At 29.2% G+C, this 18,417-nt stretch overlaps 1 protein-coding gene across 1 annotated transcript; it reads right to left on the reverse strand.

The window, feature by feature from the left end:
• Positions 1-15,112: 15,112 nt before the first annotated feature.
• On the reverse strand, positions 15,113-18,417 carry LOC136074105 (uncharacterized). Its single transcript, XM_065786406.1, has 4 exons — positions 18,034-18,417; positions 17,773-17,914; positions 15,458-15,601; positions 15,113-15,309 (listed from the first exon to the last, which is right to left on the reverse strand). The coding sequence occupies exons 1-4, from the start codon at positions 18,415-18,417 to the stop codon at positions 15,113-15,115; spliced, it is 867 nt and encodes a 288-aa protein (XP_065642478.1).

Raw genomic sequence — 18,417 nt, forward strand, 5'->3', positions numbered from 1 at the left:
CGATACTGTTTAGCTCCACGGAAAAATAATAAATTATCGTAAAAAATCAACCCTGATAAATAATATATTGGCTTAACCGAGGGCAAATGGAAAAAACATTATGCCAACCACAAAGAATCTTTTAAACATAAAAAATACTCTAAAGAGACTATGCTATCAAAATTTATTTGGCTACTGAAAGAAAAAAATACTAATTTTAAAACTGGTCTATTCTAAAAACTGCGCCTGCCTATAATAAAATTTCAAAAAAATGTATACTATGTTTACAAGAAAAATTTGAAACTAGTACTCATTTAGATCAAGAAATTTACTGAATAAAAAATCTGAATTAATTTCTAATTGCAGACATGAAAACAAGTTTCTTTTAAAAAATTATAAAAGCAAATGACCAGTCTAAAATTACCCTAATTCTAAAGAATTCTTTTCATGATTTTTTAATTATTTAATGCTCTTGATGCAACTTCCTGGTTGCAAAATGCTAAAGTTATTACATAATTAATTTTATCAATTCTCAACTTTCTGTGAAATTTTTTTTTTATAATTTGAACTTTTTGATGTTTAGACATTCTTCCTGTTCAGCCTACTGATGGCGAAGCGTGCTCTAAAAGAATAAAGATTTTAGGTGTTTTTACTAATTTATATAAATTATATGAATATATATATATATATATATATATATATATATATATATATATATATATATATATATATATATATATATATATATATATATATATATATACACACTTCATTTTTTTGGAAATGACATAGCAGCAAAAGATGAAGTTAACTTGTATTAAGATAAAATCAAAATCAAAAAAGAACTCCCCCGCTAGTCCAAATGAAAATTTTGTCCGAGCTGTTTATAAAGGCAAAAAATTCAAGCTTAGGCATTTATTCTAGGGATAAGATCACTTAACAAATTTTCAAAATACCATGAGAATTATTTTTGAAGCTTGATCTATCTACTTTCAGATTATGTTTTATTTATTGGTTAAAATAATGAGAAGAGTTGATCTTAACCATTTGCTATCTTGTGTACATTTGGGAGTTTGGGGGGGGGGTAACTTTTTTTCATGTCCTTAAAATGTAAAACATTTTTGTAATAGTACATTTTTTATTTAAAAAAAGACTATTTCATGGTTTTTATCCAATATTTTTTATAAGTTGTTTTAAAATTTAAACAATTACAAGCTACAACCATTAAGTTTGCTTCTCCGTCAACTTTTGTTTCTAAACGTTTCAATGAGTTATTGAGAGTTGGAGAACGGGGTAGGAGAGGGGAAGGAGTCAAAAAAGAGGTTTTTAAAATTTTAAAAATGTTAAAAACTTCTTTTTTGACTCCTTCCCCTCTCTTCCCCCGTTCTCCCACTCTCAATAACTCATTGAAACGTTTAGAAACAAAAGTAGACGGAGAAGCTAACTTAATTGTCGTAGCTTATCATTTTTTAAAATTTAAAACAAAAGACAACAAAACTTGGATAAAAACCATAAATAGTCTTTTTCTAAATAAGAAATGTACAATTACAAAAATGTTTTATATTTAAAAAACATGAAACAAAAAATTAAAAATCCCCCCCACACCCATCCTCTTAAATATACACATGATTGCAAATGGGATAGATCAACTTTTCTCATCTTTTGTACCAATAAACAAAGCATAATCTAAAAGTAGATAAATTAAACTACAAAAGTAAATCTCATGGCATTTTTGAGATTTTGTTAAGTGACCATGTTTAATTCTTATCATTATACCAAAAAACAACTCATAAAAATCTTTTACAATACAAAAACATTCATTATAATATTTTTTTGTTACTAAAAACTTTGTTAATCAAATAATGTTTATACTGAGCAAAAATAATGTTTGCGTATCAGTTATTTGTAAATTTTGTTTGTTTTCAAAAAATAAAGAATATGCGCAAGGTCGCATATTCTTTACAATTTTAATGAACATAAATTAACTTGTTTGTAATAAAATACTACAGTAGTTATTTTTTTCTTAGATTAGATTTTGTCTAATTTTGTTTTACTGCGCTCGTTAAAATAATAACGAGCGCAGTAAAACATAATAATAAAATATCAGTCTCAGCAAAATTTTAACCATATATTTTACCGCCAAGGAAGTTGAAAGAGTTGAAAAATTCCGCTTAGTAAAATTTTAACGCAGTAATTTAAAAACTCCTAATTTACCACCATACAAAATTTTTCACCACTAACTTTCACTACTAGTCCAGTAATAGAAATATTATTCTGTTTCAGAAATGTTCATGGTAAAAACATGAATTTGACTAGAGATATATGTCAATTTTTTTCGTTGATTCAATATCACTACAAAATAAATTATTATTGTAATACGTGAGTAGTAAGAAAAATGTTTGTCATATTATTGCTCCTTTACATTTAAAAGTTTAATTTTAACATTAGTTTAACAATAAAATAGCAATCGCGTCCCGATAATGACGGTTTATACAAAAATTTAGGTAGCATTAGGGATCATAGTTTGGGTAAAATTAAAAAGTATAATTTATTTGGATTATTTTATATATTTTTCAAAATTTATTACTTTTACTAAAAAAAGTATTTTGCCTATTTATAAATATAACAAAAATTATATACTCTGATAATATTAATTAAACTTCAATGAAAAAAAACCAAGTCGTAATTTTACTCCTTTGGGTGACTTGAAAAAATGAGGTTAGGTGGAAAATTCAATTTAATAGCATTGACCAGAAGTACTGTATTGAAGACTGTCTAAATGATCCATGGTTTTTTTTAAATATTTCAAGAACCACCCATTTCATTTTGGAAACTGCTTTGATAATAATCATGCACTCCTCCTCTCTCTCCCCCCCTACCTCCCCATCTAATCATCCATTTAAGGGTAGTTTTAAATGTGGATTATAAACAAAGAAAATTGGTTGAAAGTAGATGTGTAAAAGCTTATTTTAGACGTGATTCATAAAAATTCTAAGGTTCCTATTAATTCGCTAAAGAGTGAGTAAAAAGTTCAAAAGAAAACTGCCAGTTATATTATCATACCGTAAAATAAAGGTTGTGGATTGGAAATAAAGTTGAGAAATTATAAAAAATATCGGTCAATTTTAAAACTTGATCAAAAAACAATTAAAAGGATTAATGCAAATCCAATGTAATAAGAAAGCCAAATTTGCGGTAGAACTCAATGTCTCATATCTTATATTTCATTGAATTCTTAAGCGACATTTTTTGTAAAACTTTGTAATCTCACATCCTTAAATCTACCAAATTAGGGATGTGGCATTTTTACAAGAGGTTTTGCAAAATTCCTTTTTGCTTTAAAACTAAGTTTTGCAAAAACGTTGTACTGACACACCATGTGTTCAGATTATAAACATTGGTCGCTTTTAAAACATTATTGCACGTAAACTTGGGTTTATGTTTCCGTTGGTGGAAAATGACTGAGTTTGAAACCTGAGATAATATTTCCCTAAAAATTTTGGAATTTTTTGAAGTTATTTGTTAGAGAGTGAAATTCCATGAGCTACTATCATTCCTGATAGCCAACATGTGTCTGGAATTTCGGCTATCAACTGCCTTAATTCATACAAAACTTCTTGTTGATATCATATAAAAAACTTACCTTGTCTTAGTCTTTTGCATTTTACTTTGCCTGTGTTTTGTGATATCTTAAGCTCTTATTTCTTAAAATTGTCAATCATAAAGAAATGCACTGCAACAATAGCAAAAAGTACCATATTTTAGTCAAGTCTTAAAACGGCTCGGAGACATCTGTCTTAATTTTATCAAAATAGTTGCTGTATTGCCTGATCACTTTTTTAGAGCGTTGTTTATAGTCAGAACGAATGTGCAAAATTTTGGAAGATTCGCATAAGCTGCAACTCTTACACATAAAATCTGAAAAATTAGGTAACTTTTTAAAGAATTCCGTAGACTTTTACTTAAATCTCGATATTTTTTTCTGTCTGTAAAGGAAATAGTAATAGTTAACCCTAATGTATAAAAAAGAAATTTTATTCGAAAAAGTTTAGTTCTTCAACAGATTGATAGTCAAGAAAAAACGCTGATAAGCGCAGAAGAAATTTGACTAATCGATGTATTTAAAGGCAAATCTGTGAAATACGCAGTTTTTAAGGGCAACAAAAAATCGAAAAATAAAATTTCTATTTTAAGAAGCTCTAAACCAAATATTCCAAGTTTCTCAACAAATCTTATTAAAAAGCTTTTCTTAAAATAATCCGCTGTTTAAAATTTACATAAAATTAAAATGTTTAAAGTTTGTTTCTTTGTTTCGCTCAACGAGGAAATAGTTTTAACTTGCCTTACTTTCTAATATTCGTTTTTGTAGCTTATATTAAACATTAGAAACAAGGGACATGTTAAAAAATATATTTATTATGAATGTATCATAGTTTTTAAGATTATTTTTTCACTATTTTATGTAAATAGCATGGTTATAAATCAAATATAAATAACCTATTTAAATGTTTAAATGACCTTATTTATAGCAAGCTGAAACTATTATTTGAACTCTAAAACTTAATGAAAAAATTTTTTTTTTGTTTAAAATTGAGGTAGCGAAAAAAAAATCTATATATAGGATTTTTCATGACAATATTGTAAAGATTCTTATAAAAAAGTTTATAAAATATTTTATTGGGCTAGGATTAATTTTAAAATGTTTACGCGAGTTTTAACATTTCTTTCAATATTATTATTTGATGTTTATAAATTAATATTAAATAAATTGTAGTAGAATTTGTAAAAACAGGTTTTCATTAGGGTAAGAAAAAAAAAACTTCTTAATTTTAGTTATGTTTATCCAAGAAAACTGAAAGCTAACCGGCATTGTATCAAGTATAAAATTGATTTAAATGTATGAAACATACGACGGAACTTCAGATGCTTATGAGTGGATGCAAAGAACAATAATGGTAGCTGAAATGCAGAACAAAAAGCAGGAATTTTTTTGATTTTTCCTCAAAAAACTGCTTATGCGGTTTAGAACGTTGATGACGTTGATGACGTATAAACTGTTAATGCAAATAAATTCAGGCAAGTGCTGGCAGCTTTCTTTATGGATGCTTACAGTAAAACTAGCTTTTTACATAACTAAAATTATATGAATTATGAATTATATGAAAAAGCTGATGTCCTTTTAGCTGATTTGAAATGATTGGCGTATCTTGCTAAATTATCAGAAAAGTCAAAAAAGACAAAAATTTATTTAGTATGTAACTGCAGAGGGTTGCACCACATTGCAAAGAATTGTTTATACGTAAAAAAAGAGCATATAAAGAGCTATTTTAATAAGAATTGTTGAGATTGCCAATCGTAATCTCCGAACAGTTTTTCAAATATGGTGACAAAAGACATGTGGATTTGAGATACCTAAAGATGCAGGAAAACGAGCGCAGAAGCGAAGAATCTGCGCGACCTCGGTTTTAAACAACAGTGGAATTAGCGGATTATCTTTTATTCGTTTGATAGGTAATGGTCTGGTGGCGACAGCTGTGGTGACAGATATAAACGCGGGATGTTCAAAGACAATTTTAAATAACAAGATTTTTTCTTATAAACAAAATATATGATTAAATCCTTCAAAGGTAGTGACTTTTGAAAGAAAGGTTCATCAATGTATAGGATCCGCGACCTTGACTTTTGAGAGTTATAGTATTTTAATACGCCACGAAGTTATTTTTATTGATTTTTTACCATTTCGAGTCGATATGAGTCTCAAAATGAGTTCCATTAGGATATTGAGAGAATTTTTATTTCTTTATCAAAATGGCAAAGTTTAGAGCTAGCTGATGCGGATTTGTTAACTTCTTTTTTTCAAACGAAGATGAAGTTAATTGATTTAGTATTCAAAATAAATTGATTTAATATTCAAATGGAAATGGAAAATTGGGACGAACACAAACGACTGTTTAATAAAGTTTAACAAAAAACCCAAACGACTGTTTAATAAAGTTGCTCGATAAGAGATACCAAATAAACTAAAGCGGAATCTGAAATTCAGGATTGTGTCAAGCGGAAATGGTTACTTGAGTATGATAAAAACATGATGGGTTCAAAAATCCCTTTAATGATTGCGATTTTGCATTAGAGAGAAAATAACAATTTCATTAAAACATATACAAGAGATAGGCCATCCGAACTGGGGTATTTCACAAAATGAATTGTTAAAAAAGACTTGGTTTTAGATTAAATGTTTTGCCAATGTTTTGCAAACAGGAATGTACATTGCGAACCTGTCTTATGTCAGCTTGGAGCTTTAAAAATTTATAAAATATAATGAATATTATATTCATCAAGTAATATTATATCATAATATCATTTACGTATTATGGCAAAATGTGGGTTATCTCCACTACCAATTGAAACTTCCTTTAATGAAATCTCTCATAAATATCCTTCTAAATTTTCAGTAAAAAATTTTGTCATTCCCATAAACCATCTTAAATTAAGCTCGTACCAAATTCAATATCAGGGACCTTTTGTTTGTAACAATTTTTATTATATTTTTAATGAAAAACAAGACTTCGCTTTAAACTGCACTTCAGAGAGTTTGATGACTGAAACAAAACGGCATTTACTAAACATGGACTTCAATACACAAAGTTTCAAATATCTTTTTGAAAATTTAAAATGTTTTGAATTAAATAAATTATTTAAAATTATTAGATTTTCTTTAGCCTATGTTACTAATTGTTTTCTTTTTTTGTTTTATGTTTTGTAATCAACAATAAATACTTATTTATAATGCATTATTTTTAATAAAACTTAACGCAACTTTTTTTGATTTATAATTTTTATGATTATCTCAATTTTGTCTTTTTTTAATTTTTTTAATTATTCCGCTGGAACATCATGAGCAAAAATTTATTTTTTTGCTGAAGCTTTGTATGTACTTATACTGTTTTACGTATCACTTATTAGTTATGTAAATTTTTATGTAACGGGGGTTGTTAATAAGTCAAGTTTGTCTTTTTCTTGCTCCGGCTAGGATTTACTACTACTGTAATATCTTATTTGTCATTCTTAACAAAGAGCAAAAAATGAATAAAAAAAAGCAGTATATGTACAATGACGACAAAAACGGCGTAAGTCCAATAAAGAAGTATATAGCTATCAAATTGCTACTGAATTTGCCTAATTAGTCTAACACAAAGTATTTTTTAACTGCCCCCAATGCTGCACTAACAAAAGTAACATAAGGTTACAATTTTCCCTCATGCTACGCAAGTTCTGTAACAAAAGGGAGCATTGCCCTTCATGTTACGGAGTTTCTGTAACATGAGGGACAATTAAAAAGAAAAGGTAACATGAGGGGCAAAATGTAACATAAGGGTTAAAAATGTAACGCAAGGGAGCATTGAAAGGTAGCATGAGGGATATCACGACTACTACTACTACTACTGCTAATACTACTACTACTATTACTACTACTACTACTACTACTACTACTACTACTACTACTACTACTACTACTACTACTACTACTACTACTACTACTACTACTACTACTACTACTACTACTACTACTACTACTGCTACTACCACTACTACTACTACTACTGCTGCTACTACTACTACTACTACTACTACAGACTTGTTTTAAAGGATCAAATTTTTAAAATTGATGACTTAATGAATACAAAAATTATTGATGGGAGAGGAGAAAAAGTCTATCATACACAGTCCCTCCTTCCATTCACACCAGGCTTGTGCATATGTCGTAATAGTATCTAAAACAACAGTTTAAATAAAATATGTCCTAAAATTAGGTGATGGAGATTATTTTCTGTCATGCGCTACTTATAGTACTTCAGCTCTTCGTTGCTTTTTTAAAATCAATTTACTAGGCCTTAGTGTGTTTTGCAAAGGTGTTCCTCTGAAACAAATAATAACCTTCATCAAAACTGTCAATGAAGTTTGATATCTTCTACCTCATTTTAATAAAATTTTGAAAAGTTGATATATATATATATATATATATATATATATATATATATATATATATATATATATATATATATATATATATATATATATATATATATATATATATATATTTATATATATATATATTTATATGAAATGAAAGTACGAACACCTGAAAAACTTCTTAAAGTGACCTATACAAGGTTACAATCAAATTTTAACAGAAGTGGAGAGTTAAAAAGAATAGAAACATTGGAATAAGATATTATTTAGGCCTTAAATTTGTTTCCTAAAAAAACAGTTTTAAAATAGATAATAAAATCTTTTTAATTTTTTGAAGTAATCGTATATTCTTGATTGCCTTTGTGCTTCTAAAGAATCTTTATCAAAAATCTTTTTACTAGGCTTAGCGATTGTCGGATTAAGTTGCTGCTATTTTCAAAAAGAGACCAATATTTAAAAAACTCCAATGCATATGCAACCTCTGACAATTTTATCTTTCAGTATTAGAAATTGCTTCGTGTGTAAAAATTTTAAAAACTATGTTTACGTAATCTCTAATAACAAAAACTTTGTCTACTAAGCCATGTGACCTAAGCTCGTTCATGTTCTATTTAAGCAATTCAAACGGATCATCTTCTTCATATATATTTCCAACATGTATTTCTAGCGAGATATCTGCCCTTCTAAAACAATTCATTACAGCGTTTGTAAATACAGAATATCTACAAACACTGCAATCATATCTCACACTTTTGAAATTTTGATAGAATGAGGAAGAAGACGTCAAATTTCATTAACATTTGGTTAGTAAAAAAGACAAAGTGGATTATTTGTTTGATTTTTGATTTTTATTGTTATTGTGTTCTTGCGTTAATAAGACTTTATTTTATTTATAACCAAGTGGGCTAGCCCATCAACAGTATTGTTAAAAACGCACTTTAAGTAATGGATTAATCTATTCAACTTGTAAGCAAAAATGATCTAACCTTTTGTACCTTTATTCTACATTTGGACTAACCCATGTTGTAGAGAGTAAATATGGCTGTCACCAGGTCAAACCGTGTTTTGGGAACAAGCAAACATCGTACAGATAATTTTGTTGAGTTGTTTATAAATGAAGATTTTATTAAACTCGGTAAAAGTTTTCATTAAAACTTTTTTTTTAATATTGTAGTCTATGTTACAGTTTAATTTTAATATGGAACAGTGTTATAATAATGACAGCTGGTACTAACGTTGGTTTTTTACTCTTAGGTTTGTTCACCAGACAGCGGCAACCTCTAGGCGTGTAGTAGACATGACATGCATTGTACATTGTTGAAAGCTAAAATATTAAAACAGTATTAACTTTTGAACTATAGAGTTACCTAAAACACATTATTTTATCAATATAATGTAGAGTTTAGTTTTTAAATTCCAGACTTTAAACTAGAGTTTGAATAACATTAGCTTCACTCATCAATATGTAGCTAAAGATATCAGTCATTTTCATAATTATGTTTAAACAAATACACTATGGTGCAATGTAATTATGCAATGTATATTTTATTTAATTTTATAATAAATTTGGTAAATTCAGTTTTATGCCAAGTACATGTGTAATTTACATAAATCTGTATGAGCTAAAGACATTCTGGTGTTAAATAAAATTATATGCAAGATTTTATATTAAGTGGGACTATCGGTAGATTTTCATTTTTTTTATTCTAAATTGGACTTTTTTATTACTTTATCTTAATTATTGTTATGCTAACTACTTGATGTATTTTAAACTAAGTTGATCTGTTACATTTCATCCCGATAAGGATAACAACTGAGTGGGTGGTTTATAAAGTATGGATAATTTATTTTTTAAATTGACTACTAACCATAATGAACAAACCACTTTTTTTTTTTATGTTGCTCAATCTATATGCTGATCTAACCATACACTAATCATAACCTAAATAGACTAACTAGCTATTTGTTTGCTATATTATTACTTATTGCCGTATATTTATTTTCTTGTTATGTCGAGAAAACATTCCATTCCGATAACAATGAAAATTCCTGAGGGTGGTTTATAAAGTTATAGATAACTTTTCTAAAATTGACTCCTAACTCTATTTGACAAAACACATTTTTAAACTTTTTTAATGTTGCTTATATAGACTAACCAATTATTCCACCAAGTCAAATAGACTAACCAATCTAGTTACCAGTTATTTTCTAGCCATCTTGATTTGAGTGTTCTTAGTCATTAATTTTTATACATTGATGTTTTCAATTTTACATAATACATTAAGTATCGACTTTTTACAAAGAATAAACTAAAGTTGTAATTTAAAACTGTCTTCTGAACATTTTCGAAAATCGAGATTAGTCCACTTGACCTTAACACCACCTAGTTCAGATAAAGATTGTTATTGTTTATCAGGAGCACGTTTGCGAAACGCATTAAGACCGATTAAATAAACTTTGAAAAAGAAACTAAGAACTGAAGTACTAGTAGTTGCGCATCAACAGAAAAGAAAAACTTTTTTACCCAATTTATTCTTTTTTGTACATTCTATAAAGCTTTTATATATTTTTTTTTTGTTTTTCGCAGGATTATGCTTAAGTATGATAAGAATAAACTAGAAAAGTGCGTTTTAGATATCTTGAAAAAATGTCTTACAAAAAAGGCGTCGGTGACAGTGTGAAATTTAAGCATGATTACAGTTTTTCAGAGAATTTTTAGATCTGTAATTTGGATTTTAGTTAAAACTTGTGGAAACTTAAAACTTGGTGTTTTCATCGTTTTAATTAAAAACGTAGATAAATTTTCGACTCTGTTATGTTTACTGAACTTTAAAACTTTATGTTTAAAGCCTTACCAGAATCTGTATTTGCTACAGTACGCTTATTGCGCAGCGATTGCTTTTTCAACGTTAAAAAGACAATCTAAACGCTCTTAATACTTTTAAAATGTGTTTTTTTTTGTTTTTTTTTCCTGCTCATAAAACAAGCGCTCTAACCACTGCGCCACAGCCGCATATTTTTGCATAACTATACTTAAGCGATATGTTCTTTTAAGTCTCTATACAACGTCTTGAAAACGTCTTAAAAAGGCGTTTTAAGGAAGTTGTATTGGAACTTTAAATTTGGCGTTTAATTTTGAATCAGTTTTGTATACGCCCAAAACTTCCATCTGCACGTTTTTAGTACGTTTTTTACACATCCTTGAATTCGCTGGGACAATATGAGAGTAAGATAAAACATGTTTTTTAAGATAATATCTACATCTGTTGATATTATTTTATGCTATTTGACTACACTAAACAAATTATGTGCAGTTTATATATATATATATATATATATATATATATATATATATATATATATATATATATATATATATATATATATATATATATATATATATATATATGTATATATATATATATATATATATATATATATATATATTAATATATGTATTAATATATATATGTATATATATCTATTAAAAAAATAGAATAAACCCTTGTTGATGATGTCGTTGCGATATAAGAAGAAAAAATAGTTGGCTGGAAAATTTGATTTATTTGTCCAATCTTATTTTTCAAAGACTTTTCTAAATGGGGTTTCTAAAGTATTGGTAATAAGTACTTATATAAAATCTAAAAAATGTTTTAAAATACTTTGTTAGAGCAAGGGTATTACTTACGTAACGGTATAACTTTTTTAACTCAATTGATAGTTTAAATAAATACTTCTTTATCTTTTCATCAATTGTTGTTCAGTCACTACTGATAAACAACACCCGCTAAGCCTTCTTCATTTTTGAGAAAAATGTCTTTAAAAAAGAATCTGCAATGACGAAACTTATTAGAATGCAATTTTTTTTAATGAGTGTGCATTTTATAATCATTTTAATTATTTCAACTTTGTTATTTTATTAACATGTAGATTCAGTTTAAAACTTAGTAAATCTACAATAGCCACTACCAATATAACCAATTGCAAATATTTAAATTTCTGCGCAAATAATCCATGCAAATAATCACTGAACGGTGCAAAACAAAATGAGCTGATGGCAAGAATAGACATTGAAGAACCAACAGACAAACCAATCTTTCTATGCTTTGCAGAGTCATTGTTCACCGACACGTCAAACATTCGACTATCAGGATACTAAATACACAAAAAAAAAACAGAGGAGGTAGGGGAGGAGGCGTTGCAATATACATAAAAAAGATTTACCAGTGGCTGCTACATATATAAGGCAATTGAAGTCATCTGACATAAAGCAAGTATGGCGAATTATAAAGTTAGACAAAGAGTCAATACTCCAACGTTGCATTTATCGTTTGCAAGACAACAACAAAGTGATGCTTGAAAAAGTAATAAAGACATTCTATACTGCAAAGAAAATCATTTTAAATTGAAACGCTCAACCATGTTTATCTACGGTGACCTCAACTTCAGTGACATAACATGCGTGAAACTTGACTTTGACGGAGCATTAGCAACAGATGCCCACGTGCAAAACTAGCATCAAAGTAATATGTTATTCCAACAATGTCTTAACATGAACATCTTTACACAAAGGATAGAGTTCCATACTTATAGAAGAAATAGAAAAGAAGAGCCTAGAAGCACACTTGACTCACATATCATGGACAAACCAGATCAAAATTTCGAACTTCATAAAAGCAACTCACTAGGTTACACACAAAAGGTTGAATCACATTGCTTTATCTTTGGTTCATTTGTAATAAACAACTACCGAACAATAGACAACAAAAAAAAGAGTGATATTTGGACTAGAGCAAACAATGATGCCATCTCAGCACGAATAAGAGCTATCAATTGAACAAGTATCTTTAATTTTTATTTCAGCAAACGACAACCATAAATTAATAATACAAGAAATAAATAAAGCAATTGAAATTCACACACCAGCAACTTCATTACTTTTCAAGAGTAAAAAAGAACCATATAACACCCCTAAAGTTGATGTAGCTGGAAAAGAAGACACTAAGGCGTAAATACTTAGTTGCCGCTAGATGGTCGCATGAGACAATTTTTGAGTTGCACAAAGCTGCATGTAAAGACTCAGCAAGGTGGTGGCTGCAGCACGTTTCAACTATGAACCAAAACAACTTCATAACTAAGTTAAGCATAAGCAAATGGATAATGAAATGGTAAAATTCCTCAAAAACATGCAGGAAAACTTACCACAAGTATGCAAGAAATTTCACATTTGTTTAATAAATATTTTCAGTCTGCATTTGTTGTTGAGCCTCTAGGTTAAATACAAACTTTCAGAGATCGAACCCAAGCAAAGTGCGATTTAAATGAAGCTACAATCACGCACACAGCTGTATAGCAAGAGCTTGAAAAACTAAATGATACAAAATCTAAAGGGTAAGACGGAATGCACCCTCATATACGTCGAAATCGCGCTGCTACAATTGTACCATAAGCAATGATCTATCGCAAGTCTCTCTTCGAAGGCAAAATACCCAATCTTTAAAAACTGTCAATTATAACTCAAATCTTCAAGACTGGTAGCAGAACGAAGCACTCAAAATACAGATTAATATAACTAATATCAGTACCATGCAAAATAATAGAGAGCTTCATTGATGAACGAATCATGAATGAATCATTAACTGCTATAACAATAGTCTATTCACAAAAGCTCAACACGTTTTTTTACCTGAGCGGGACTCTGTGTCTAATCTACTAGAAGCTTGCGACATTCTAACGGACGCAGTACACCATCGCAATGCCAAAGATGTGATATACACTGATTTTGCAAAATCCTTTGACAAAGTGTTGCACAAAAGTCTTCGGCATAAACTAAAAGCTTACAACTGGATACAAAGTGGATATCAAACTGGCTAAATAACCAAAAGAAAAGGGCTGTTGTTGGCAAAACTGATTCTGAGTGGAAAGAGTAATTAGTGGAGTGCCTTAGAGTTCGGTGCTAGGACCGTTGCTCTTGATCCCCAATATAAATGACCTACCAGACAACATAGCTAACCACATCAAGATATTGCCGACGAAAGCAAAACACTAGGTTAATCAAAACATAGGACAACAACGCACGTCTCCAGCTAGACATTGATAAAGCAGTAGGTCCAAAAAGTGGCTCTACAATTTAGACAAATACATATGTATGCACGTAGGTTGCTCCAACAAATCAGTCTAGGTCTGCACAATGACAGATCAGATAGGAATAAAACAAGAAATGATTATGACTTCAGTTGACCGAGATTTTAGGTGTTCTTCTTTCAGAAGACTTAAAAATCTAGCATGAAGTTAAAGCAGCGGGTACATAAACAAAACAGGTAATTGGTCGGTTTAAAAAATCCTTCAAAAACAAAGGTCTCATACTTTGCAAGGTCTATTACAAATTGTATGTTAGACAACTCCTTTAATTCGCTATCTAATGTATATATTTTCATTAAAATAAAGGTAATTATCAAAAAAGAGATTGTATTATTTGTTTATAATTATTTTCAAAAAACAGAACTGTACAATTCGTATTAGGTGTTGATGCCACTGTAGAATGTACACTTAAAAGAAAAAGCAGTTGACATAATAAAACTTAAACACATAAAGACCTTATAATTACAATTAATATAACATAGTTTTATGCTTTAGACGCCATAATAAAATTAAAAATACATAATAACTTTAATAACGCTTAACTTTGAGTTACTTGAAGAAACATTTCCATAAAAAGCCGATTTTAAAATTATTTAATCGCCAAATACCTTGATAAAAAGGGGAAAATGCTAATGCCCATACAGTAGAGTAACTTTCTTTAAATTTTTTATTCGATTTAATGCATGATGGTTGCGTTGATTTTCATGCCTCGTGCGGCATGAAAATCAACGCAACTCTGCCAAAAACGTTCATTACGGTTTCCATTATAACTTTAAATAAATTTATCAGCAATCGAAACTAAAATATTACTCCACCAACCTAGCTCTGGTTGATTTTTAGCAAATCTCTTACCAAGTTCAACAGTTTTTTCCTTTAGTTTTACCCAGTCGTCAATTGTTCCCATTAAAGTTACCTAAGGTATGCCACATACGAGGCCAAATTCATACCTAAAATAGTTTTCCACTGAGCCCATCAGCTCTACTTGCGCAATTAGACTGTCGTTGGGTGAAGTGGGGGTAAACTAAAGCTCAATAAAGTCGCGCAAGTGGGCTTCACTATTTTCACCAATAAGATCTGACATCTTTTTAACTAAACCGGCCCAATCGTTAACAGTATCGCCACAAGCTTCACTAGCAACAGTCAATTCCTTTTTTCCTTCGTGGTTCACAAAAAGGTCACGCATCTCTTCGGCGTGTTTATCAACGTGGTCTTCTAATTCTATGATTATCGTTAACCAGACATCATCAGGTCGAATGGATATAGCATAGTGATTTTTATAGGCGTCATACAAGGCCCCGAATAAACTGTTTCCTAGTGCTGCATAAATTGGTTGTTCCGGTGGTTCCGTAGAGAATAAGAAGCTCACCTTTAAGATCTTCAACAATGTCGCAGTTATTTAAAACATCACGAATCGAAATGAATTCCGGTACTTGCACTGGTGGTTTTACAGCAAAGCCATTTAGTTTGAGTTTAAAAGTTACTGATTGAAGTTCTGATTGATTTCCTTTGGCTCCATTTTTTTTTTTTTTTGTTTAAAAATTGGTAACATAATTAGGCAATTTGTTCATATTTCATGAAAATTTTGCTAAGCTATTAAAACAGAATCATAAACAACATATGTAAAAACAAGCGTATACATAATAGTTTTCTTTAAAAAGATAAACTGAAAAATAACACAGGTCAACAAAAAAAAATAATTTTTTCTGGTTTCGAGCAAACAATTTATTTTTTGTATAGCATTTCTAATTTTAATTTCAAATATGTAACTCTTTTTTTACCATCACGTCAAGTTGTAAAGATATTTAGGTTTAAATCTTAAGTATTTAGGGTAAAGTCCCTAAAATTGTCGAAAAAAAAGTTATTCAAAAGTATGTCAACCTGGGTCTCAAAAGAAGCGTATTTTCATAGAGATTTTAGAAAACATAAATATTTTCCTTGAAATTTATTGACAAAAAAATTATGTTAAAAATGCTAAAGACTCTTGAAAAAATTTCAACAGAATGTTTTTCAGCAAAAATATACAAAATACTTATTTTTATTACAAATAAACAACATTTTTAAATTCTCTATGAAAATACGCTTCTTTTGAGACCCAGGTTGACATACTTTTGAACAATTTTTTTTTCGACAATATTAGGGACTTTACCCTAAATACTTAAGATTTGAACCTAAATATCTTTACAACTTGACGTGATGGTAAAAAAAGAGTTGCATATTTAAAATCAAAATGAGAAATGCTATACAAAAAACAAATTGTTTGCTCGGCACCAGAAAAAATTTTTTTTGTTGACCTGTGTAATATAATGTAAAACATAAAAGTAAACATTTTATAAAAATGATATAAGCTTAGAATACTTTAAGTGTAGATTTTTATTCAGTTTATGTTAGATATGTATGTATGTAAGTATTTATATATATGTATTTATCAATATATTTAAAAATCGTTTTCAGAAAATTTTGAGGATTTTTTTTTAAATAAACAATAAATGTTTATTGCATTGTAATTTTGTCAGTTTACTATAATGCGTAATGTTTACAAATTTACTTGTACTGCTTTATTACAACAGCTTATTGCTACTTTATTTTTCAAATACATATACTTAATGTTAAGGGACCGTTCATAAATTACGCAACGCTAAATTTATTTTAAAAAATTTGGAGAATCAAGCTTTTTCACGCTGTCATTTTAATTAATGTTAATATGCTATTTTAACATTTTTTTCAACTTAAGACTCTGCGATGGACCTTTGCTTGTTTTGTTTAATAGTATAAGTAAGCGTTGCGTAGTTTATGAACAATTACTTACTTCATCAAAACCGTTTCCTAAATGTTTTTAGGATTTTTTTTTAAAGTGGTTTTATTCATGAAATATTTATTACATATTTGTTAATAGCTATTATGTGTGTTTGTTATATTGCGTAATGTTTTTATTTACGCTAGTTAAGTTTCATAAGAACAGATTACCAGATTTTTTAACACTGTTGTGAATGTTTCTTTGTTTTTAACTGACTGAGGAAAATCGACTCAACGCATTTTTTTGTAACTTGTTTTTATATATTTTTATTAAGAAAACAGCGTTATTTATGCTAAATCTGACAGAGTTGGCAATTATCAGTAACTAAATTTAAGATAATAATTACCAAATTTCTACCACTTATTAATTACTGTAAAAATACTAGACGTCATCGAGTGGTTTAACAAATGTTTATGACACACTCCTCCAATTTTTAGACAATATCTAGAAATTCTCATCAAAATTTTCATTAAGTGCTGTTTTTTTAATAAGTTCCTCAGCCTTCGATTTCACCATTCGTGAAGGTCTTTGCTTCAGAGATTTTGTTTGCTCTGCTGATTTGTTTTCGCTAGGTCTAGAATCATTTAGGAATTCCTTGATCTCAGTAGGATCTTGGCAAATTTTAAACTAATAAAGCATCTCAATCGGTCTTTTCACTACTTGATTATTTCCCGTTCTTAATTTAGCACTGCTGATTACATTATCTTCTCCGCGTGCAAGTTTCGTTACCATACCAATTTTCCTCTCACCTCTATTCTTTTCTTCTCCTTTAAGTAAGAAAATTTTTCCTACTGCTATGTTCTTTTAATAATAGCCTTTGCACTGGTGATTTTCTCGTAATGATCTTAAGTACTCGTTTGTCCACCTTTTCTACGCTACGTTCTTGCATTTAGTGATATACCGCATTGCTCGTGTAGTCGTTTTGTTGTTAAAATCTTCATCATCGTCATCTTCTGCATTTTCGGATGGGATTGTAATACCTTTCCCATGCAAAATCATGTTTGGTGTTAATATCGGTCTCGATATATCCTAATGGTCAGTTTTTCAACGTATTTTCAATATCAATCAAAACTAATTTAAGTCGTTCGAAGGTCAGACGAATCCTGCGGATCTCTCTGCAATCATCGGAGCCACCTTGCAGTACTTACAAATGTTTTAGCATTGTCGCATATTATGAGTGCAGGTGTTCCCCTTCTTGCAATCATTTCTTTCATACTTCTTCGAAAATTTTCATTTTCCATTGTTTTTAGTAGATCCAAATGGATTGCTCTTGAAGTTGCGCATGTATAAAGTACAATGTACGACTTTTTGTAACACTCTTTGCTTACTTTATATTCGATTGGGCCAGCGAAATCCAAACCAATAGTTTCAAAGGGGTATTTACTTTTAGTTTGATACTTTGGAAGATCAGCTGTTAATGGAGCTAGTAATGGTTTGCGCCTGAATCTTTTACACCAAATGCAATCGTATATTATTGTTTTTACTTGGCTACATAAAGTATCTGTCCAATAATGCTCACGAAACTTGGACAT

Source organism: Hydra vulgaris, chromosome 01, assembly GCF_038396675.1.
Source record: "Hydra vulgaris chromosome 01, alternate assembly HydraT2T_AEP".
Lineage (NCBI taxonomy): Eukaryota > Metazoa > Cnidaria > Hydrozoa > Anthoathecata > Hydridae > Hydra > Hydra vulgaris.